This window comes from Elephantulus edwardii, unplaced genomic scaffold, assembly GCF_000299155.1.
Source record: "Elephantulus edwardii isolate Elephantulus edwardi_28Jun2011 unplaced genomic scaffold, EleEdw1.0 scaffold00071, whole genome shotgun sequence".
Lineage (NCBI taxonomy): Eukaryota > Metazoa > Chordata > Mammalia > Macroscelidea > Macroscelididae > Elephantulus > Elephantulus edwardii.
In genome coordinates, this window is record NW_006399821.1 from 12293703 (window position 1) to 12318576 (window position 24874).

Consider the following 24874-nt stretch of genomic DNA (forward strand, 5'->3'; position numbering starts at 1 on the left):
GCTATGAGTCATACTCAACTAGACAACACTTAACAACAAAAAACACTGTAACCTAAGTTCCAGTAGGTTTTTTTTTCTTTCTTTAGTTATGAGAAGATAGATGACTGATTCAACTGTTGCTCAATATTTCAGATAGAATTTACTAGATTAGCAGTTTATGACAACATTTAACTAAAGTTAGTTATTGGGCTATACTCAACTGTTAGATTGAACAGAATGTGAAGAGAATAGTAGCCATGGAGCTGATTTGTTCAGTAGAGAAGATGTAGGTGTGAAAATTGTTAATATGCTCAGCTGCTAGTCAAAGGTTAGAAGTTCAAGATCACTCAGAGAAATCTCAGAAGAAAGATCTAGTTATTTATTTACTAAAAAAAGTGGCCATCAAAGTGCCTAAGAGGAATAGTGGGAAGATCACAGCATTAACCAACCATCATTTCAACTTTTCCCCAAGAACTACAATTAGAGGAAAAGGTTCAACTTCTCTCAAAACTTTTGTGTTGAGGAACAGAAGAAACAGAGAGGAACTACAGGTAGGAAAGAATCAACAAATCAGCAACAAGTTGCATACCATAGAAAAAGAATTTCTCCCACTGCTTCATCCAGCTACATTGGTTTCCTTTCCTTCTGCTGTGAACTAGAGTAGCGGTTCCAGAAGAAGAACCTATTTTCCTGTCCACCACCACTCCTGCCTGTATAAAGAGAGAAGACTCCTGCCTGTATAAAGAGAGAAGTTTCTGCTCTAAAGCCAACAAGACATATCTCAACAAAGGTCTGTTTGGAGAATGCCAGGACCTTTCCCATCTTGACACTGCTAGTTGCAAGGCTACTGTGAATTGCTGCAGAAAGTTTCAAAATAGAAACGGCTCTCATAGTCAGCACTGTTTCCCTGCACACTTCATATCAACAGGATAGAACACCAGAAAAGCAAGAGGACACACCTCCCTTGTAGCTATTTCTAAGAAATCTGCTCCCCTTTTCAGTGCTACACTGTGGATTGAGCTTGAAGACATAGTAAATGTAAAAGCAAATTATAAAAAGGAAAAATATAGTATTACATATGTACATGAAAATACAAATGTATAGAGAGCAAACATTTTTAGCAGTTATTGGAGGTGCTGGGAGAGGGAAAAGGAAAGATAACGGTGATGGAAAAATAACATTGATCCAAGGCAGCATTGCATAGCCCACTGCTATAATTGTTTTCAATAAATGATATACCTATAAAAATTTAATTGGCAAAGATATGTGATGGATATTTACAACAAAGATGAACAGAAAGAGTAGGTCTTGACACGGTTTATGTACAATCAAACACATAATGAGATTTATTTCCTTGTTTGAAGGTTTAAGAATATGGTTTATTCTATTATGCTTTCTAGTTAAGTCAGTAGTAACTAAGGTCTTAAAAGTTTTCAAGCAGCCATCAAGATATTAAAAATGATCTCTATTTGCCAGGAAAAATGGAGGAATAAAAGAGTCAGGATTAGTAAGAGTATATGAAATGTGTAGTTAATTGTCACAATAAACTGTTATGATTATTGATAAATTTGATGAGAGTCCATAGAAAAAGACACCTGATCAAAAGGGGGAAAATTCACATCAGAATGTCAAATTGTCATGGACTCAGACTTTATGACATTTTTAGGTGGCTTAACCCCTTAGACTATTTCCCCCAAATGATCTTTAAGATCTAGAACAAAAATATCTTTTGAAGGGTGCAACAATGAATGAATGGAATTCCAAAATCTCTGTAGATATTCATTGAAATGAAAAATAAATAAATTAATGAATAAAAAAACCCAGAAAAATAATTTAGCTTCACTATTAAAAATGTTCTGCCTTGAGTACTATGCCTTTCAAGGACTACTTATATGGGAAAAAATTGACGACAACAACAACTAAAAAGATTAAATAAGAAGTTAAGGTGGCATGAATCTAGGTTGGCAAAGAAGGAACAACTTTGAAAAGAATGATAAGAATTGTATGACTGAAGAATGTAATCAGTGTCACTAACTTGTACACGAAGAGACTGTTGATTTGGTATATGTTTTGCTGTGAATACTTTCTGCAAAATGAGTATATCTTCCAAAAAAGAAAACTCTTTGAGCACAGTTCTACTCTGACATGCATTGGGTTACCATGATTCAGAATCAGCTTAGTGGCAGCTATTTATTTCTTTTTAATAAGAGGGTAAATCAACTAGTTCAGGCCTTAAAAATGCTTCAGATTTTGATAATCAGACTGAGTTGTGTATCAAACTCTTTCTTGCAATGTTGCATATTCTTGGAGGTTAGCTGGGGCTTGTATTAGGCAAGAAGGACAAAGCGTTGAAAATGTGTGCTTATCTGAGTAGATGTAAGACTAGGGTTCTCAGCTCTTTGTGGGAAGGCTAGCATTCAGATAGATGAAAAGATAGGAAATTAAGGGTTGAAACATGAACAATGTCAACTCATTGTTATGAAGTCAGAACCTATTCATAGCTCAGCCTCTAGTGGATTTTCAGAGGCTGTAAACTGAGAAGCTGTAAACTGCAGAGGAAATTCCCCATCTTTCTCCCATGGGGAGCATTCTAATTTCCTGCTTTTGGGTTGGCAGCACAGGTCCTTATCCACCAGGCCAGCAGCACTCTCTGATGATTGAAAAGGTAAGTTTTATTGTCCCCATGTTTGAGATAAGAAGAGTCCATTTAGAAGGCATCAAGTGGCTTCTCCAAGATTGTACATCTAGGGAATGGCAGAGTCAAGCTCCAGTATGGTGGCCCGATTCCAATGATTACTACCAACACCCACAACATGGGAATTTAGGGTCATGAAAGGAGCAAGACTCTGGGGAGAATTGGAGTCGTAAAAGGCTGGTATATCTTCAAGAACAGAGACATAATGGGGAATCCAAAGAGAGTGTTCTAAGACTAGAAAAATTGTCTATAGGAGTTCCAAAGTCTCTTGAGTCTGGGATCAAGGATTGGAATAAGAAACCATTGAGGGCAATAGAGGGGTGGGGGGAGAAGGCAGAGAAATAGAGGCCGACATAGCCACTTTAGACAGGGTGGTGATAGAAAGGATTGTAAGAAAGGCGAACTATTGAAAGGGTCAAGAGTTCTAAGCTCACCAAAGGTCATTTCAAGTTTGAGCAACCTGATGGTCATCTTGCTTTTGGGGTGGACCATGCTACACCACTGTAGGCAGAGCTTAGGTGAAGGGGAAACATGGATCCATATCTGTACCTGACTCAGGTTGCATCCAGAATCTAAGGGTACTTCACCTGCCAGCAAAACAGTATGCATTCAGCTGACTATGTTGTACATTCACTGGGAGAAGAGGAGAGAGGGCCCACATCTTAGGATTCCAGACATTACATGAGAAAACCTCTCTTTCTTATGTTAGAGGCCAGGGGTTGGGAAAGGCATCAAAGGTTTTGCAAACACTCTGGGGTGGGCGCAGGCACTCATTTTGGCATCAATATTCGAAAATGTCTAAATTAATTTGATATTTGCTACCTCTTTTTAAAGTTTTGTTCTTTATAAAAGTAGCTATGCCAATCATTTTAATCAGTTACCATATTTTTACACAAATATGTGCAATATACATTTTTTTTTGGCTACATATGCCCACCCCCAAGGTAGTTCTATAAGAACAGTATGTTCTTTACATCTTGTAAGATGTAAACTAAAACGAACATAGCACGTGTGCATGCGCATAATGTGGAAGTTATTTATGTATAACCACTGTGCCAAATCATGTAAAAATATATATACACATATATGTAAACAGATAAGGTTGAAAAAATATTGTCTTCATACTTTACTTACCATAAATTGTGGACTATTGAGTAAAGTGTAGAGAAGCTAGTATGAGTTAATATTTGGACTGCATTTACAACAGGACCTGCCATATGGTAAAGGCCAAAAAGTACCAGACACGTATTTTTATTAAAGTTGTCGTTAATTATTATAACCACTTCTATGGTTACTATTTGCCTGACTACAGAATAATTGATGAAATTAAGCTCCCTCTGATTGATTCTTTAGTCTCCTTGGCTCTACGGTCAACACTCTTGGCACCAGTAGCCAGGAAATAAAAAAAAAAGTATTGTGATGGGAAAGTCTGCTGTTAGGGACCGCTCCAGGCTACTAAAGAGCAATGGTGTCACTCTGGAGACTAAGGTGCGTCTGATACAGGCTATGGTCTTTGCAATCACTTGTTATGCATCAGAGAGTTGGACAATGACTAGGGAGGATAGAAGGAGAATTGATGCCTTTGAGCTGTGGTGCTGGAGAAGAGTATTGAAAGTACCATGGACTGCCAAGAAAACAAACAGATTCATCCTGGAGAGGGTTAAAGCATGCTGCTCCCTGGAGGCAAGGATTCTGGGGCTTCGTCTGACATACTTTGGACATGTTGTAAGGAGGGACCAGTCCTTGGAGAGGGTGGAGGGACGGTGCAAGAGGGGAAAACCCTCTATGAGGTGGATTGATTCAGTGACTCAGGTAATCGGGATGGGTGTGTCAGAGGCTGTCCGATTGGCACAGGACAGAGCAGGGTTTAGGGCTGTTTTACACAGGGTCACTATGAGTCACAAGCAACTCAACGGCACATAACAACAACTGATATTGACTCGACATTAAAAAAGTGCTTTATGATATTTCCCATTAACTGTGCTATTTTTAGTCAGATCCATTCATTCTCTCTTCCGTGGCTCTCTCAGACACACTTCATAAAAAAAAATTATCCTATTTAGGGGTTGGGAATGCACCATATCATGCAGGTAACTACTTCTGACTAACCAAAATTTTTAAATTAACCTCATATTTGATCTTATAAAATGTCACATACTAATGTATATACCTATCTTTTATGCAGATATAGGTGCATAGCTACATGTGGAGTTGTTGTTGTTGTTGTTATGTGCCACTGATAGATAAACATGCACCTAAAGATAGAGCTGCATGTCTGTGTATGTATTTATCAACAGATAAAGGCTTGTGTGAAGATACAGATGTACATCTACATGTAGTTTTACTGGTACATATGCTAACCTACAGTTGTATACACATATAAGAGATAAAAGTCCACTTGCTGGAAGATACAGACATACACATGAAGATACAGATGCTTATTTATTTGTGTGTTTACCCACAGTTTAACACACAGCTGAAGAAAAAAAATTGTCTGCATGTGTGTTTAAGAACATAGAGACATACAGGAAAAGGGGAGAATAGAATCTTTTGCTCATTTTTGGCAAGTGGGTAATACTGGAATAATCCTATTTGCCTGGAGATAGATGTTGTGATGAATGGTTCTCAGTAATGTGCTGAGCCATCAGGCTCTTCCGGCCATTCATCATCTTGAATGCAAGCAGGCAAATGGGATTATTATTACAATAAACTGCAACTACCTAGGGTTTGTCCTCTCTGTGTCTAACCTTCTGCCTCTATCCTATTCAGGAAATGGAAAATTTAAACCAAATTCACAAAGTCAGGGGATTTTTTTTTCCTTGAAATAACTCAGTGAACCTTATTGTTTTTAAAAAAGAAAAGTGAATCTGGAAGATAAATTATTGCATGTTCTAGAAGTATCAAATGCTGAAATGGGAAAGCCGAGAGTATGGCAGCCTAACCAGGGAACATCTGAGGCAGGAGGGAAGCAGGGGGAGCAGAGACAGAAGGCCCCTCAGAACACAGGTGGCTTGAAACTCAAGCATGGAAGGCGATCCAGGTCTAATCTGCTTCCTGCTTTGAACTCCTTGCTCTTCTGCTCTGCCTGCTAAGGTCCACTGTCTGAACACAAGATCCCTTCACCTAATGATGGACTCCATACCAACTGGTTCTGAGGAAAAGAGCTCCCCTTCCCTGGAAGAGACTCCTCCTAGATCACAATTCTCTTTCGATTCTCTTTGCTAAGGATGTTTGCTGTGGTCATAGAAGAGACATTTGTGTGCGTTCATGCAGAGATAGGCATCTTCTATCCTTTCACTGAAAAATAAAGGTCACCTTTCCTCATACACCATTAGCAGAGACAGGAATCTCAATTTACTTTAATCCCTTCATCTGCCAAGTGGTGGGTCATTATCCTCTGTGGGGGGTTGCCTCCTTAGAGAACACAGGGCCCGTTTTGATGCACTGGTATGCAGTTGGGGCTGGTGCTTGAGACTTTACACCTTGGCTTAGCTGAGGTGCAAAGGTAGCTGAAGGTTCCAGGACTTGCAGAGCGGCAGTTTGTCGTGTACAGTTGGAGAAGAAAAAAATTGGATAAAGCAGGGGCCTGTTTGGAAGAAGAAACGTGTTTCACTCTGCCTGAGTGAATCTTGCATCTGATTAGAGTGGGAAGGTGCGAGAACGGGCGGTGGAGACTCTCATTTCTGACGAAAGCTGGGCTATCTCTGCTGACCTCTCCCTCTAGCTAGGGTTCATTTCTAATCTAATTTTTTTTTCTTGCAACTTTCCTATTAGCACAGGAAGGTTGTTATGTTTTGTATTTGTACTTTTTTTTTTAAAGCACTCAGATTATTTTCTCTGTTGTTGATTGCATCAGCCAGCATTAGGCAACTCTTAAATGGTAAAGTGGAAGCTGTGAGAACAGTTATTTGCAAGAAATTCAGAGAGCTGTTAGTGGGCAAATTCTTTTTTCGCAGGTGAATCAGAAGGGGTGAATGAGGCCTTACACTTGTGTCCATAAAGTCTAGAGCTGGGTGGTTTCCTTGGAAGGCATGAGGAAAATTCCTGACATGTTGGGTCAAAAAGCAGAGGCAACCAAGTCCTGCACCTTCTTTTCTGTGCCTTACAAGGTCACCCCACAGGAGACTAGCTGGATTGATTGATACTGACAGAAACTTATTTGTAGTCGAAATAAAAGCAATAAACCTCAAAGACTGGCATCCAATCCGAGTGTCAGATTTAAGAAGAGCCCTGACGAATTGGAGTTTGGGGGAAGAGGGAGCAAGCTGAACCCCATTAGAGGCGAAAGAGATTAAGTCAGGGCAGGTGTTTGACCCTCAGCTAAGATGACTCAAGGAAAGCATGACAGCTGTTTTCAAACATTTGCAAGCTGTTAGGGGAAAGAGAAATGAGTCTTATTCCGCAAAGGTCCAGAGGACCAAATTAAAATTGTTGGTGAGATCAAAAGGTAGAAAAGATATTTTCAAATATTTAGAGTCACCTAACTAAGAAATGGGCTATTAATAGGTGCCACAGAGGTAGAGACTTATAGGTCATAGTCTGATGGTGCAGACTAAAAAACGACTTAGTTTTGTTCAAATTATTACAGAGCTGTTAAAACCCTCACAAGCAAACAGTTCTAACTCTGCAATGTATAGTGTTGTCTTGAGTTAAGATTGAGTTGATGGCAACTGTTAACAGTGTTACACAACGATTGGAAACTGGGTGGTGGAATCAACCACGCTGAGTTGGAATCCTTGTTCTACTCTTACAAGTTGTGTGCCTTGTGGTAGAATAGTTAACCTTCCAACACACTGAGTTTCTCAGCTACAAAAGAAAGATATTAATAGCATAATAGCACATGGGCCAAACTTTTACTATGATTATCTCATCTTTTGCCCACAAGAGTGCTGGTAGATTTGAACTGCTAATCTTTCAATTAGCAGCTCAACATGTAATGAACTAATTTTAAGTTTGTTGTTATATTATTGTTATATACCATCCCGTTGGAACTGATCCATAGCAGACCCTCCAGCAGGAGGGTAGCAGAAGCAGTAAATCTCATGGGATGAGATTGTTCATCCTTCTCCCATGGAGCAGCTGGTGCGTTCTAACTGCATGCCTTTAGAACTGCTGTGCAAGTTATAATCACTAGGACACAAGGCCTGGAAAAAAAGATAAAGATCTTCACGAGAACTTGTCCTTCAAGCCAGTCCTTACCGGAACATCTTTCTCATTGGTCTCATCAGCCCAGGACCATCAAGGTATATCCAGACGTTTCTCAGCGTTTCGTTTAAAGGATTGGTGAACTCAACTGTCACAACCATGTCAGAACCAACCATTTTAGCACCTCGGACCTAGGAAAGGAGTGAAGGGAGAATTCAACGCGTTAGTAACAACTGAAACCTCTTTCTACTTCTGTCTCTTTAATGAGCCTCACATTGTTAATGGTGTCCAGTATGGTTGTTTTCTTGTAGTGAGATGAGAATTTATTTCTCTGACCAGAGGATACTTATTGAGAAAAAAGATGGGATATTACTAATTAGAATCACATTCTTTTTCTCATTATAAAACCCAACATAATTAGCACATAGGTTAATAGCTGTGGCCACTTGTTGCTCTTCATCAGTGGGAGGTGAAAATGCATTTGGAACATATTTCCATGGTGAGGGTTACCAGGTGAATTCTGCTTCTGGCTGGGTCTCAAATTTCCTGCCAGAAGATGGGGATTCCTGAGCACAAGTGGTGGGGGAAATCCCCCCGCTGGGGTTCTTCACCATTTTAATTATAGAAACATGTCTAAAGAGAGAATCTTTTCTCTCCTTATCCTTATCCTAAATCTGGACATTAAGGAACTTAAGAATAAGGAATCTGGACATTAAGGTAAAAAAAAAAAAAAAAAAGACTGTGATTTGAGGTTATAATACCTGAGTCCAGAAGAGATAAGAAGTTATTTGTTAAAGTTTATTCATAAAATTCTTAGCTATTCAGGCATTTCCAACAAGTGTATGGCATATGGCAGCATGTGACATCTGACTGACAGAGTTCAAGAACAGCTTCAACACTTTCAATCAGTGGAGTCTTGGGTAAGATACTGAAACTTTTGGAACTTTAATTTTCTTGTCTACAAGGAGACTGGGGTGATCTATGTTTATCGTTAGAAGTCATCAAGTTGACTATGATTCATAGGAACCCTATAAGCAACTGATCTGAACTTTGCTCTATCTTGCACCATTCTCACTATTTCTGATATGCACACATCTATTATTAGAAGATTATTATTATTATTATTATTATTTATTATTACTATGATCATTAGAGACACTGTGTCAATACAGCTATTGAGGGTCTTCTTTTCTTTGACCCTCCTCCTTTCACAGCTTGATGTCGTTTTTCAAGGATTGGTCCCTCCTGACAATGTACCCAAAGTATGCAAGTCAAAGTTTCACCATCTTATATAGAACGCTATTATTACTATGAGTTTCGATGTTGTATGCAACAAATTTGGAACTGTATGTCTTCTCAACACCAACAACATGTGTTGGGAAAAAGCCAAACATCTATAGAAAAATGTGTTAATCCAGTAGCTGTGCATGCCAAATGAATGCATTTATAGGCTTTAGATAACCTGGAGACAAGGTCATAATAATGATTACAATCATAATTAGCTCTGGTGACCTAATGGATAGGGTTGTTTTTATGTGTTGTTGAATTGAATATGACTCATTTTGAGTTGAGTATGACTCATAGTGATCCTATGAACAACAGATATGAACCCTGTCCTATCCTGGGCCATCCTCACACTTCCTGACACACTAGAACCTACTGTGGTAGTACCATGTCAATCCACCCAGTTGAGGGACTTCTCTTTGATGACCATCTGCCTTCCTAGCAACATGCCTCAAGTATGTTCATCATCGCCTTCAAAGAGCCCTCTGGCTGCACTTTCTTAAAGAATGTGTGTTCTTTTGGCAGTATATAAAATGTTTAATACACTTCAACACCACGGCTCAAAGGCATCAATTCACCTTCTATCATCCTTTTTCATTGACCAGCTTCCAGATGCATAGCAAGTGATTGTAAAGACTATAGTCAAAATCAGGTGTACCTTACTCCTCAAATTGGCATCATGACTCCTTATTAATTTGGAAGGTCTCTGGCTGCAGACTTCCCAGTGCCTGATTTCCTGACTGTTGTTAATTATGTTAATTATGGATCCAAGAGTGTTAATTGTGGATCCAAATAAGTTAAAGTTGTTAACAGTTTCAGTTTTTTCTCCATCTATCTTTATGTTTCCTATCTGTCCGATTGTAAGAATATTTGTTTTCTTGACGTTGGGATTCAATTCATATTGAAGGCTGTATCCTTTGATCTTCTGCAACAAGTGCTTCAAGTCTTCAAGTTCTCCTTAGATGTAGCAAGCAAGAGTATTTAATTTGCAGAATGCAGATTATCAACGATTCTTCCTCCAATCTTGATGCCACATTCTTCTTCATAGGCTCCAGCTTCTTGAAGAATTTGCTCAGCATTCAGATTGAATAGATATGGAGAGAATATAACCCTGATGCACTTGTTTCTTAATTTTAAACTATGCAGTTTTCCCTTAATGCTGTTCACACAACAGCCTCTTGGTATAGTTATAGGTTTCACATGAGCACAATTAAGTGCTCTGGGATTCCCATTCTCAATCTTAGTCATAACTGATTATGTTCCACACATTTAATACCTTTGCACAATCAATAAAACATAAATAGACATTCTCTTGGTATTCTTTACTTTCAGCTAGGATCCATCTGACATTAGCAATGATATATCCCTAGTGCTATGGGCTCTTCTATATACTGCTTGAACTTCTGGCATTTCTCTAAGTACTGTTATAGCTATTTTTAAATGATATTCAGCTGTTTTGCTTGCATGTGCTATTTGTGGGTGTTGTTTGCTGTGTACTATAATGTCGGAACTGACTCATAGCTGACACTCCAGTAGGTATAACATGAGAGGAGATTGCCCATCCTCCCAAGGAGCAGCTCGTGGCCTTGAGCTGAACTGGTGGCCGTATGCCTTCAGGATTGCAGTGAAGCTTTTTGCAACTAGGCCACCAGAGCTCTCTATTAGTGGATAGGGAGTTGTTACTAATACAAAAGTGACACCTCTCTGGCAGTTTGAATCTACCAGAAGATCTATGGGACATAGATCTCCTCCTGTACAATCTATAGCCTCTGAAAACCCACTGGAGTTTTCCAAATCAGTTATGACTCATGAGCAATGAGATGATTTTTTTGGGGAAAAAATATCTCCTAATATAAAAGTGTTAAGCTGAGATAATGTATGTAACACAGTGCACACCCCAGGTGGTACTTGGTGAAATTCTGTCCATTAAAGCTTATACTTTTCTAGAGTAGCACAGAATGCAAGAGTTTGTTTTATTCATGTTCTATTTGAGCCCACTTTCAACTCTAACACTTAAAATATATTTGCCTAATAATATTTGTTCAATCAGATTTACTACGAAAATGAGCTTACTGGTTGAACAACCTAGCCTTTCTTATACCTTGTTCTCTAACCAGAAAAAGATGTGGGAAAGACACACAGAAGAATGTGCTTTTCTCATCAATGAAGATAAAGAGAACGGGCATTGCCTGGTGAACAGGATGTCTGTTCACTGATCTGAAGTCAAGAATAAAGTCCTTCATGCCATAATTTATGTCTTACATCTATGCCTGAAATTTCTAAATGAACAGTCCAGCAATTTTATATTTGTTAAATTCCTGCCTCTTCGTTTGGGCTGGGTAGAGAACTGGTGTCTAGGAGCTGAGAGCTGGAGCAATCAGTGACTATGATAGTGATTACAGCATGAATTGTGTACTAGACATGGTCTTCAATGCTTGGACTATTGGTTCTCCACTTCACAAGTACAACAGGACTGACAGCAGAACTTTTAACCCCACCATAGTCTAGACCCACAGCAATCAGTGTCTTATGAGATGAAGGCTGTGATCTATTTAAGCACCTTTGCTGATTACGAAGGCTTAGTCAAAACTGTCTCTATTCATATACTGTAGGAGTAAGTCTCACAGTAAAACCATGGGTAGATATTAGCATTATAAGTAACATAGTCAACAACTACAACTGAAAAGTATAGTAAACAGAATTGAAACATCAAATGCAAAGAGCAAGAGAACACAGAACTGTCAACAGTGCAGTGTGGCCATCATGGACAGCTCTCAATATGGAGTAGGAACTTAGGAGGGCTGAAATGGCAGCAACGGCAGCAGTATCTCACAACTGAAAAGGTCCAATCTCTGCATTGTCTCCTGTGCTCACCAAGCAGTAGAAAATGTTCCCCCTTACACTTTTATACCCCAACCTTCTATCCTGGCTCCTATACCTTGTCAAGACCCTACACCTTGTCAAGACCCAGCTCTACCCCAGGTCACACCCACACAATCCTATTTCTGGAGCCTGTAGCTTGTACCACTCCTGGCCTACAGTTAGTCTCCTAGCTGAGAAACCGCACCTCTTCTGACTGGGAGGTACCTTGAACTGGCAACTCAGTTTTAGCCAGGAAGACTAACCAGATTCCTTGGAAGCCAGCAGAAACTAAGCTGATGGATCTTGGCTAAAAGCAGAAAGTACCAGAGGAATGTCTAATTGTGTTTCATTGACTATGCAAAGGCATTTGACTATGTGCATTACAACAAATTGTGGCTAATCTTGTGAAAAATGGGGATCTCAGAGGACTTAATTATGCTCATGAAAAACCTATACTTGGATCAGGAGACAGTTGTCAGAAGATAGCAGGGAAAACCTGCATGGTTCAGGATCAGGAAAGGTGTGCACCAGAGATGCATCCTATCTCCACACTTTTTCAATCTATATGCAGAACAGATCATTTGGGAGGCTGGACATCGAGGAGAAATGTGGCATCAGCATTGGAGGAAGACTGATTAACAGTCTGCATTAGAGAGATGACACAACCTTGCTTGCTGAAACTGAGGAGGACATGATGCATTTGCAGGAAGTCAAGGGCTGTAGTCTTCAACATGGATTGAAGCTCAATATCAAGAAAACAAAGATTCTCACCACTGTGCCAATTAGAAGCTTCATGATAAACAAAGAAACAATTGAAATTGCTAATAACTTCAGCTCATTTGTTCCACAATAAACACTCTTGGCACTAGCAGTTAGGAAATCAAAAGATGAATTGCATTGGGAAAGTCTGCTGTCAGGGACCTTGTGAATAACGAAAAGCAATGATGCCAGTCTAGAGATTAAAGTGCACCTAATCCAGGACATGAGATTATTGACAGCTTTAGTTTGCTTGGCTCTATAATCAATATTCTTGGTACCAGCAACCAGGAAATTAAAAGATTGATTGCATTGGGAAAGTCTGCTGTCAGAGACATCTCCTGAATACTGAAGAGCAATGATGTCAGTCTGAAGACTAAGGTGCACCTGATATAGGCCATGGTCTTTTCCATTACTTACTATGCTTCAGAGAGCTGGACAATGATGAGGGTTGATAGAAGGAGAGGTGATGCCTTTGAGTTATGGTGCTGGAGAAGAGTATTGAATACACCGTGGACTGCTAGGAGAACAAACAAGTTCATTCTGGAGAGGGTGAAGCCAGGCTTCTCCTTGGAGGTAAGGATTCTGAAGCTTTATCTGACCTACTTTGGATATGTTGCAAGGCTGGATCAGTCCTTGGAGAAAGACATCAAGCTTGGGAGGGTGGAGGGACAGCGTAGAAGAGGAAGACCCTTGATGAGATGGATTGATTCAGCCACTGTAGTAATGGGGATAATTGTGTCAGAGACAATAAGATTGGCAAGGTATAGAGTAGGGTTTAGGGCTGTTGTACATAGGGTCGCTGAGTCTCAGGTTACTCAATGGCACATAACAACAACAACAACAAAATGCAGAATGTGGTCTTCACAATTACTTTCTATGCATCTAAGAGCTAAACAATGACTAAGGATGTTAGAAGAGGAACAATGCCTTTGAGTTGTGGTGATGGAGAAGAGTGTTGAACATATTGTGTACTGCTAGAAGAACAAACAGGTCTGTCTTGGAGAGGGTGAAAGCAAGATGCTCCGTGGCAGCAAGGATTTTGAAATTCCATCTCATATACTTTGGACACTGCACATGGACAGGAGGTCCCAATCCTTGGAGAAGGACATCATGCTTGGAAAAGTGGAAGGACGGCATAGAAGAGAAAGACCCAGAATGAGATGGATTGACCCAGTGACTGGAGAAATGGGATTAGGTCTGCCAGAGACAATGAGATTGACTCAGGATATGGCAGGGTACAGAGTTAATGTGTATAGGGTCGCTATGAGTCGCAGGCAACTCAATGGCACTTAAGAACAACAGCATAATCTACTACACTGAAAGTGGCACACTGAGGAGGAGCTGTGTTGCATTCACACCAAAAAAAAAAAAAAAGAGAACATTTCAAGATCTATCTTTAAAAAGCTATGAGTGATATGATTCTATCCAAATGCATATAAGGAAGGTCTGTTAATGAACCTATCATTCAAATATATGTACAAACCGATAAAGTCAAAGATTAAGAAATTGAAGAGTTTGAAATATATAAAACATAAAGTCAAATATATGAATAATAATAATAATAAGTGAATGGAATGCAAAAATTGGAAACAAAAGATTGATAGTTGGAAAATATGGACTTGAATACAGAAAAGAGGTTGGAGATTGATTGACTTTTGTAAAGCCAATATTATATTTACGGCAGATATTTGTTTTTTAAAAAACATAAACTGTGACTATAAACCTTGACCTTGCCTGATCTGTTACAAGGAATCAGATTGATTACATCTGTAGAAAGATGTTAGAGAAAATAATTATCAGCACCCAAAATATAGCCCAGGGTTTGATTGTGGAACAGCCCATTAATTACTTATGTGCAAGTTCAAATTGAAGGTTAAGAAAATTTAAAATGTCCACAAGAACCAAAATATGACCTTAAGTCTATCCCGTCTGCACTGTGGCAATTGGACAATTAAAACAGACTTGGGGTGGGGGGAAGAAGAATGAACTGGGGATGAGGGTGGAGAAAACAGTGCAACAATGGATGAATGAAAACCCAAAATCTCTGTAAATGTTCATTAAAACTAATAAAATTTAATAAAAAAAAATAAAAAATAAAATCCATGTAAAGAATAGAGTTTATGTATTAAATATTAATAAAAATTGAAAACAAGATGAGTTAGTTGTATTGTGACATCAAAGATGACATTCATGGAGAAAACAGAAGGTCATAACGAAGATGGGGAGAAAGAAGAGACCAAAATGGATGTTAGAAGAGACTCTGAAATTGGCACTGTAATTCAGAAAGGCCAAAATAAAAGGAATACATGCTACAGTAAAAGAGATAAAAGAAGATCTCAATGATTTGAGTACACAAAACATAGGATTACAACAAAATGTGCAGAGTTGGAATTAGAAAATAAAAAGAGAAAAACACATTCAGAATTTCTCAAATTAAAAGAACTGAAAAACCACTTCAAGCCCTGATTTGCAATACCGAGGAATTCTATGAATAACATATGGAATAATACAGGAAACATAAAAAAAGATGACACTAATGAAATGGAAAAGATCTAAGAGGACCAGAAAAGATGGGCTAATGGTGAGCATAGTTCAATGGTGATTGATTTTATAAAACACAATATAAGGGAATGATTGTATGGAACACGATGTGAATGAAAGAAGGTGTGAAACTCAATGTATACAAATTTTGTATGCAAACCAATATAAAATAAAATAAATTTAAAAGAAGATGGAACAAACACAGAGATTCACTGTATTACAAAGAATTGGTCAACACTGAAACATTTCAGGAGGTAGCAGATGATGAAAAACCAGTGAAAGAAAGACACTCAAGTTGCACTGAAGGCATTGGGGGGAAAAAAAGGCCCCTTGTAAATGATGGAACTTGAATTGATATGTTTCAACAAACAGGTGCCCCCAGAAGTGCTCACTAGTCTATGTAAAAAAATTTAGAAGACAGTTACCTGATCAACAGAATGGAAAAAATCTTATTTGTTCTCATCTCCAAAAAAGGTGACCCAACAAAATGTGGGAATTATCGAGCAATATCATTAATCTGACATGCAAATAAAAGTTTTCTGTATTATTAAAATATGGCTGGAATAAACATAAACATTTGCCAAAAATTCAAGTTGTTTTCAGAAGAGGCCATAGAATTAAAGATATCACTGCTTGTGTCAAATGGATGTTGGCTGAAAGCAGAGAATGTCATAAAGATTTCTATCTATCTGTAATTTTATTTTTTTACTATGTAAAGACATTTGGCTAAGTAGATCATAACAAATCATGGTTAACATTTAGAATAATGGGAATTGTTGTTGTTGTGTACTATAGATTCAAAACTGACCCATAGGTGATTCTACCGGTTTTCAGAGGCAGTAAATCACACCGGGAGGAGACTGCCCACCCTTATCCCATGGAACAGCTGGTGGCCTTGAACTGTGTGCCTTTGGGGTTGGAGCATAGCTTCTTGACACTAGGGCACCAGAGGGAATTATAGAACATTTAACTGTGCTCATGTGAAACATTCACCTAGACTAAGCAGATGTTTCCAAACGGAACAAGTGACCACTGCATGGTTTAAAATCGGCAAAGATTGCAAAAGGCTTGTATCTCTACATAACTTCAATCTGTATGCCGAACAAATTATTCTAGAATTTGGACTATATGAAGAAGAATGTGGCATCAGGAATGGAGAAAATATTTACAGTAAAATAAGCTCTGTAAGGCAGTTTTACTCTGTCCATCTCTGAGTTGGAATTTACTCAAAGGCAGTAGGAGATGGTGGCCTTTCTTGAAAGAAGGAGCCAACTATTTGTGCCAAAAATTCTGGTTTATCTACAAATAAGAAAATGGTAGATCAGGGAAATTAAGGAACTTGCACCAATTAAAATTCACAGCCAGTAAGTTGATTGTTACTCACAGACACCTTCCATTGGGTTTTCTGGGGTGTCAATCTTTATGAGAAGAGCCTGGCCATCTTTGTCTTATGGCGTCTCTGGTAGATTAAACTTCTGACATTTGGTTACTGGGCCATCAAGTTTTTAGAATTGGACTTCAACTTGAGTTCCCGTTAGATCACTTAGCAGTTTTGACTCATTGTGCAAGCACACTCGGCAAATATTACTAAGTGGACTGTCTCGAAATCAAGTTAATATCTAACTCTAGAAACCAAACTCCAGGAAACTGAGGCCAAAGGAACTTGAGAAATCAATGATACAACAAAACAACTTAAAAACACTTTTTTACTGAAGTTTGAAATGCCAGTCAGGGAGGAAGGAAATTTTTTAATGAGTGGAGTACGTTATGATTTGAAACCATGATGATGACACTTGAACATAAGTAAGTTGATGTCAACTTGGGCATGAACCATAGGTTCCTTGTATGGACTGGTTGGAACATGAGGTGTGGATTAGCCCAAATTGAAGGCTGTGGTAGAGCCAATAGGACTTCTGAGTCCTTGCACTATTGACATTTAGGAACAGCTCACTCTTTGTTGTGGTGAAGTTGCATGAACATTGTAAGAGGTTTAGCAGCATCCTTGGCTTCTACTCATGCAATACTACTAGGACGGGGTTGTGGCCATCAAAAACATGTTCAGTTACTATGAAATGTCTCCTGGGGAATGAGTTTTTTCCAGGTTAAAAAATTATTGATGTAGACAAAACATTTTGAAGACATGTTACTTTCCTCCCAGATGTCCTGAAGCGCCATCAGTTAGGATTTTTGAAGTATAAAATAGTGTATAATCAGCATATTTTACATGGTAGCTTGATTCAATCCCCAAGTGTGCTCAACATATTTTTTTCTTAATGAAATAATTTAGGTACCTTTGTATCTTAAAAAAAAATACAAGAGGAAGATAACATTTTAGAAAAGCTCTGGAAATTGAAGAAAGCAGAGCTGGTACCAATGTACTAGAAGCAAAAGTATTTGCTATAATAATTTTAATTGTTTCTGGGGGAAAACATTTTGGAGTCACCTGTCTGCTCTTCCTCATATTACTACAATAAGTTAGAGGTCACAGCTTCTTAACAAAGCCATCTGATAATAGCTGCTGAACTCATTTACTCAGCCACAAACATTGTCAGGAGGTCCGTTCAGTCACTGATCCCTGAAGTCTGTCACTGCAGAGCTCAGGTACTTGAGGAAAAGAACCCCTTCCATGCTTAGGCTCACTCTATACAGACTGACATAGAACAGGCAGCAGGGCTCAGAGACTGTGAGAGGTATGTAGATATTACAATTGCTAGTCCATGTGTGTAAACCCTCGCAAATAGGCTTTTGATCTGATAGAATTATGCATCTAGGATAATTTCATGTGCCATGCTTAATCAGCTTGATATAAAAGATTATATTGTCTTCTAATTAGCTCCTGACATTGGCTTATTATAAATATTTCCCATTTCCCCTGATCTTGGAGGGAGAGATGGCTGGGGAGGACAAGTCAGGTGAAACAGCGGGAGCCTTTTTAAAATTGTAGTGTATTTCTTCGACGGTTAAAAAGATTCTGTGTACTTTTTTCGACATTTTGTCTCTTGGACTCAGATTGACGCTTTCTGAGAGTATAATTAACCTTAGAAAAACAATCTACAAAGCACAATCTGCAAAAATCCATCCAATATTAAACATCAGAGTTTTACTCCTTAGGAAATTTTAAGTGCAGCTATTCTCTTCCACTCCTGTCCTGCTTTTGAAGAAAAGCGGCTTACGCAGTATTTTCATGTTGTCTATTGATTTAAGTGATGCACTGTGCAGCTATAACTGTGAAGTGCTGAGTGTACAGGCGATTTGGGGTGGAAATGTGTGTTTGCATCTCATTTTCTAAAGAAGCTTCACAGCTCCCTCTTCTTTTACACTGTAGAAATAATTCCACATTAGCATAGTTATATTTCTGATTTTCTTGCTCTCATAAAACCTTGAGTAAAGAAAGCCTAAGGCAATCCAGGTAATGTTTGATCAAGAAGAAATCTTTGTGTGTATTAACTGTAGAGAACAGTATCTATTATTTGGATGAGATAAAAAGGAAAAAAACATATACCATGTTCAATGGCATCCTATTTTCCCCCCATACACTTGATGGTTATTTCCTTAACTAATCTGTTTAAAATACTCATTTAAAAAAAAAAATTGACACAACAACATGCTGCTTTTCCACGTTAAATGCCATTCATCAATATCGACATACTAATTCATCATAGGATTTCACAATAATGTGGAAATACTCTAAGACTGGCGCGCGCACACACACACACACACACACACACTTTCTAGAATAAATGACTTTTCCAAACTAAAATGATTTTTTGCTGTTGAGTCAGAACCAGTTCACACCTGACCCTCCAGTGGGTTTTCAGGGGCTGCCCCTCATACTCCCTTGGAGTTGCTGGTGGATTTGAACAACAAGAGCAGTGCTGCTGTTGGGTTAGCAGTGCAAATGGCTATATACCACATCAACAGAGCAGCCTTACAGCTCTTTTTGGAAAATGTATATACCTTGCTCTGTGTATTACTATTCATCGTGGAAGTGGAAACGAAGAAAAATACTTGAGGTAAAAATAAGAAAGAGTTAAGTTTGAAACATAGTTTATTTGATTCATTACTTCATGCAACAGTCCCTATTTCAAGTGTTTTCAATCATGTGTTAGGTGTACAATTGGAAATCAATTTTATTTTCATTCCTACTTAGTATTCCATTATTTCCTATGCAACTGAAAGTTGGACAATGAAAAAGGATAATAGAAGAATAACCAATGGCTTTGAGAATTATAGTATTGGATAATAATACTATGTCATGGACTGACAAAAGAGCAAACAGTCTGTCTTGGAGGAAGTACAACCTGGGTGCTCCTTGAAAGCTAAGATGGTAAAACTTCATCTGATATAGTTTGGGCATGTTGTCAGGTGGGACAAGCCCCTGGAAAAGGACATCATGCTTGGAAAGGTGGAGAGTAAGAGACAGAGAGGCAAGGTGGATTAACATAGTCACTGTAACAATGGCTTTGAGCATATCAGAGATGGTGAGCATTTGCAAGATAGGGGTAGGTTCAGATCTGTTGTTCATAGGGTTGCTATGAGTTGTAGTTGACCTAACAACAACAACAATAATGTTTATAACGAGCCCTGGAATGTAGTTCATAATGTGTCAGGTTATTAACTGAACAATGGGCTCTGCTAATCCACCACTTTTGGGGAGAAAAATAGGCAATCTCCATCCTTAAAGATTTCACTAGGAAAGCAGAGTTTAGTGGGCAGATTTCAAGACGGAAGTGAAGGAACAGGAATGATTCAGAGGGGACTTAAAAAGATGGTATAATAATAAGGATAGATCAATGATAGCTACTAAAATACAGTATATATGAATGATTGTATGAAACACAATGTAAATGAAAGGTTTGTAAAACAAGGTATACTATTTTAAAAAATTTACAGGTTTACAGGTGATCCAATAGGAAGTTGCTAAGAATCAAAATTAGCTTGACAGTATTTAAATTTGTTTGTTTAAAATTCAGTCTATATGTGGTAATAATAAGCAATTGATTGCAACCTAAGATCACTCATACCAATACTCCTGCTGCTTCAAAGTAGCATTTACTAAATAAAGCTTTAGTTTTATTATTACCAGGCAGTGTTCAAATCTGTATTGTCCAATATGGCAACTCTTGGCTACATATGGATATTTAAGTGAGAATTAGTAAAAATGAAATAAAATTATAAAGTCAGTTTCTTGGTTGCACATTTCAAGTACTTAGTAGTAAGATGGTGTTAATAGCTGCATATTGGATAATGCTATTGTACTGTGACCTTATGATATTTTTCTACATTAACTCAATCCTTACAGCTCTGTGAGGTAGACGTTTTAAGCCTTCAATTTATAGAGGAAGAAACTGAGGTACAAAAATGTTAAGTAACTTGTTCAAGTTCACAAGTTGGTGAGGTGATGCCTGAATGCCAGAGTCCTGGTTAACCAGGCCCTATGGTAGGTTAACCAGAATCTACCATCTTCAAGCTGATTCCAATTTGTAGTGACTCTCCATTGGTTTCTAAAGCTATAAATTTTTATGTGCAGAGACTGTTCATCTTTTCCCCCAGGAGTCTCCTGTGGATTTGAACTGCTGACCTGTTGGTTAGTGGTCTGACATGGGACATGCTAAATCGCCAGAGCTCCTTAATCAGACTCTATAGTATGGTGCTTTTGTTGTGTACCATAGAGTCAGAACTGACCCATAGCTGACCCTCTGGTGAATTTTCAGAGGCAGTTAATCCCGTGGGAGGAGATTGTCCACTCTTCTCCCGCTGAGCAGCTGGTGACCTTGAACTGTGTGCCTTCAGTACTATTGCCTCTAGGCCACCAGAGCTCCCATAGCATTAAAGACATTAATGTCAATGTCAGATGGATGTTGACAGAAAGCAAAGAGTACTAGAGGGACATCTATCTGTGCTTCATTGACTATTCAAAGGCCATTGACTGTGTAGATCACAACAAATTGTGGTTAACCTTGAGGAAAATGGGAATCCCAAAACACTTGGTTGTGCTTATGCAAAACCTATACTTGTATCTGGAAGCAGTCCTCAAAACAGAGCAGGGAACAATGTGTGGGTCAAAACTAGGAAGGGAATGCAGTGCAGCAGGAATGCATCCTGTCTCTATATCTTTTCAACCTATATGCAGAACAGATCATTCAGGAAGCTGAGCTTTACGAGGAGGAATGTGGAATTAGGATTGGAGGAAGACTCCTCAATAACCTATGTTATGCAGATGTCACAACCTTGCTTGCTGAAACTGAGGAGGACCGGAAGTGCTTGTTGCAGAAGGTGAAGGACTGTAGTCTTCAATATGGACTAAAGTTCAATATTAAGAAGACAATGATTGTCACAACTGGGCCAGTTGGCAGTACCATGATGGATGGAGAAAAGATTGAGGTTTGCAGCTTGCTCGGCTCCTCAATCAACACTTTTGGCTCCCTCAGTCAGGAAATCAAAGGCAAATTGCATTAGGTAAATCTTCTATCAGGGACCTTCCAGAGTACTGAGAAACAATGATGTCAGTCTAGAGACTAAAGCATGCCTAATCCAGTCCATGGTCTTCACAATTACTTGTATCAGAGAGCTGGGATGACTAAGAAGAATAGAAGAACTGATGCCTTTGAGTTGTGGTGCTGGACAATAGTCTTGAATACACTGTGGACTGCCACGTAAACACATAGGTCTGTCTTGGAGAGGGTGAAACCAAGTTTCTTCTCAGAAGTAGGATTTTGAAGCTCCATCTTCATAATTTGGGCATGTGGACAGGAGGGACAGATCCTTGGAGAAGGACATCATGCTCAGAAGGGTGGAGGGATCTGGCCATCCACTTCCACAAAGTCATCCATTGATCTGTGCTCCCTGATTCAAAGTTCGACACTGATACAAATGAGGTCACCATGAATTGGAGCTGATTCAATGGTATCTGGCTTATCCTGTCTTTTAACACTGATTAATGATAATGTTAACTTATGTGTATTTATGATTACTTAATAATTTCAGCATTATGTTTATAATTTAACTTATATAACTCCTCTTATTGACGTAGAAACTAAATTTTAGAAGATAAAGAAAATTCTATAAAGATATAGAGCTAGTGGGGTAACATAACCGGATATAAATCTAGGTCTTTCTGACTGCAAAACATTAATCTTTAAACACTACGTACTCTGTGATCTCTGACAGCAAAGAAGCAAAAATAGTAACATTTCCTTCTGGAAATAGTTTCATTATTTTCTGAAATCCATTAAAGAATAATTTCAGCATCATCCCCTTATCTTATCACTAAACCATGATTTGAGGACAATCACTATAAGTTGACCCTGAAATAACTTTGAAAATGTATAGATCCCAATTCTCGCTTTTGCTTTTTAGATGAGGCATCAGCTTCACATGACAGAGTGAAAAGTGGCAGGTTATTCTGAAGACCTTGATATATACTAATTGAAGACAATAACATTTTCTATTTAGAATATGACAGAGACAGAGGATTCTTTAAAATTACCAGTAACCTGTACATAGTAGGTTTATATAAAAAAGTTGATGGATTGATTATTTTTAATGGTTTTCTTTTTGTATATATTTCTTTTTAAGACTAAAACAATAGCAAATAGAAAATATGTAGAGAAAATGATATTTCAGGTAACCTACTTAGCACTGATTTTTTTTTATTTTCTTTCTCAGATACAAGCTTGCTTTGCATACAGAGCTCACGTGTAAATTCAGCCTTTTCATCACCTACTAGGTCGTGCACACACAGTGTCTGCCCTATGCCAGTGTTGAGGAATATTTGTGACTGGGATTGAGTCAAGGAATACTGTGAAGGGAATATTGCACGCTGGCTCCCTCCTTGGAGTATGGATTAAGTTGTGCCTCCCCAGACTGTGTGTTGGAACCACAGTCCCTATGTACCTGTGGATATAATCCTAATTGGAAGAGAAATTTACTTTATCTGTTGTGTTTTGTTTTTTTAAAAAAATCATTTTAGGTAGGTTTCACATTTAATCACTTCTGGGTTAAAAAAAAGAGCAGATTACACACACACACATGCACACATGCCCCCAGACCACACCACACCACACAACACACATGGGAAGATAGAAGACATGAGGATCTAAAGGGACACCAAAGGACAGCCAGAACTACCAACAAGGAAAGAATCTACATGACTACAACCCTGATTTGGACTTCTCACCTCCAGAACTGTAAGAAAATGAATGTCTGCTCTTTAAAATCATCCAGGTGTGATATTCATGTTACTATCAATCAGTTATTGCCTTGGAATCAGATTGACTCATCACTGACCTTTCCATAGCTTTTCAGAGGCTGTAAATTGCACCCGAAGAGATTGTCATCTTTTTCCTGCTGAGCAGCTGGTGGTTTTGAAATGTTTGCCTGTAGTTGGTAGGACAATTCCTCACCCACCAGGCCTCTAGGAAGCGAATGGTAAGCTTTATCTGTGTCTGAATCCTTGTGACGGGATCTGCAAGACTTGGAGAACAGGGTACCTAGAGACATGACTGCAGTGATGTGGATGCAGGTTGGGGAGACTCGAGGTGAAGTGGAGGGAACTGAGGGGACTGGCCATGGGTAGCTCACTGTGTGCCTTTGAATAAGTTTCCTGAGCTCTGGTCCTTGTTTCTCATGTAGTTATTGAAATAATGTGAAATGATCTAGCAGGACACCTAAAACATAATAATGTTTCTTGACTCTAAGTTTTTAAAGGGAGAAAATGTTGGCTTGTGGACCATCTGAAAAGAGTGCCAGTTCAAAGGCATTGGTTCAAATCCATCAGCTGCTCCATGGGAGAAAGATGGTGGATCTCCTCCTGAAAACATACCAGAGGTGACAATGGGTTTGGTTAAGTATTTGAGAATCACACCAGGAGAACATGGGTCCTCCCACTAACAACTTTTAAAATGTAAATGAAGAGGTCCTCCTTCCAAGATTCCTATCCTCAGGCTGAAACTCCTGATAGGCTCTAGTCACAAAGGCTCTGGAGGTGGAGCAAGGCAGAGGTGTGTTCTGGTAACTGGGTCTGGCCTTGGAGTCACAGAGATCAAAAGAGAGGTGAGGAGAAAGAAATGTTCCTGAGAGAGAAAATGCTTCTCAAGTTTGAGATTTTCTTTAATTTTCTAAATTCTAGGCATTTGCTACACAACATAGGCATCAAAGAATCATCTATTGGATGAATGAATGAGTGAAAAAATAAATGAATAAGTCACTAAGTGAATAAACAGAGAAAAATAAATACTGGAATGTTCCTTTAGCCAACAGAACAAATTCACATGGAGTCAATGCATCTAATAAAAATGTTTTGGAAATAATTCTTTATTCTCATTAAACTATGTTGGGGTACCTATTTGTCCTGGCTATAATTTTTAGTTATAAGTGTATATATATATATATATCCTCTTATACACACACACACACACACACACACACGGTTGTAATAAACCACAGAGTAGACTCTGAACCATAGCTGACCCTCCGGTGGTGGGTTTTCAGAGATGTTAATTGCACAAGAGATTATCCATTCTTCTCCTGTGGAGCACCTGGTGGCCTCGAACTGCATGCTTCAGGTTTACAGTGCAGCTTCTTGCCTCTAGGCCACCAAATATATAT

General features: G+C 38.7%; 1 protein-coding gene across 1 annotated transcript in view; it reads right to left on the reverse strand.

Annotated features, from left to right (window-relative positions):
* Positions 1–24874, reverse strand: part of F13A1 (coagulation factor XIII, A1 polypeptide) — a 302545-nt gene that overhangs the window by 4959 nt on the left and 272712 nt on the right. Inside the window, exon 13 of the mRNA XM_006888734.1 lies at positions 7874–8010. Coding sequence (XP_006888796.1) covers positions 7874–8010 — 137 coding nt within the window. The remainder of the gene's footprint in view (positions 1–7873; positions 8011–24874) is intronic.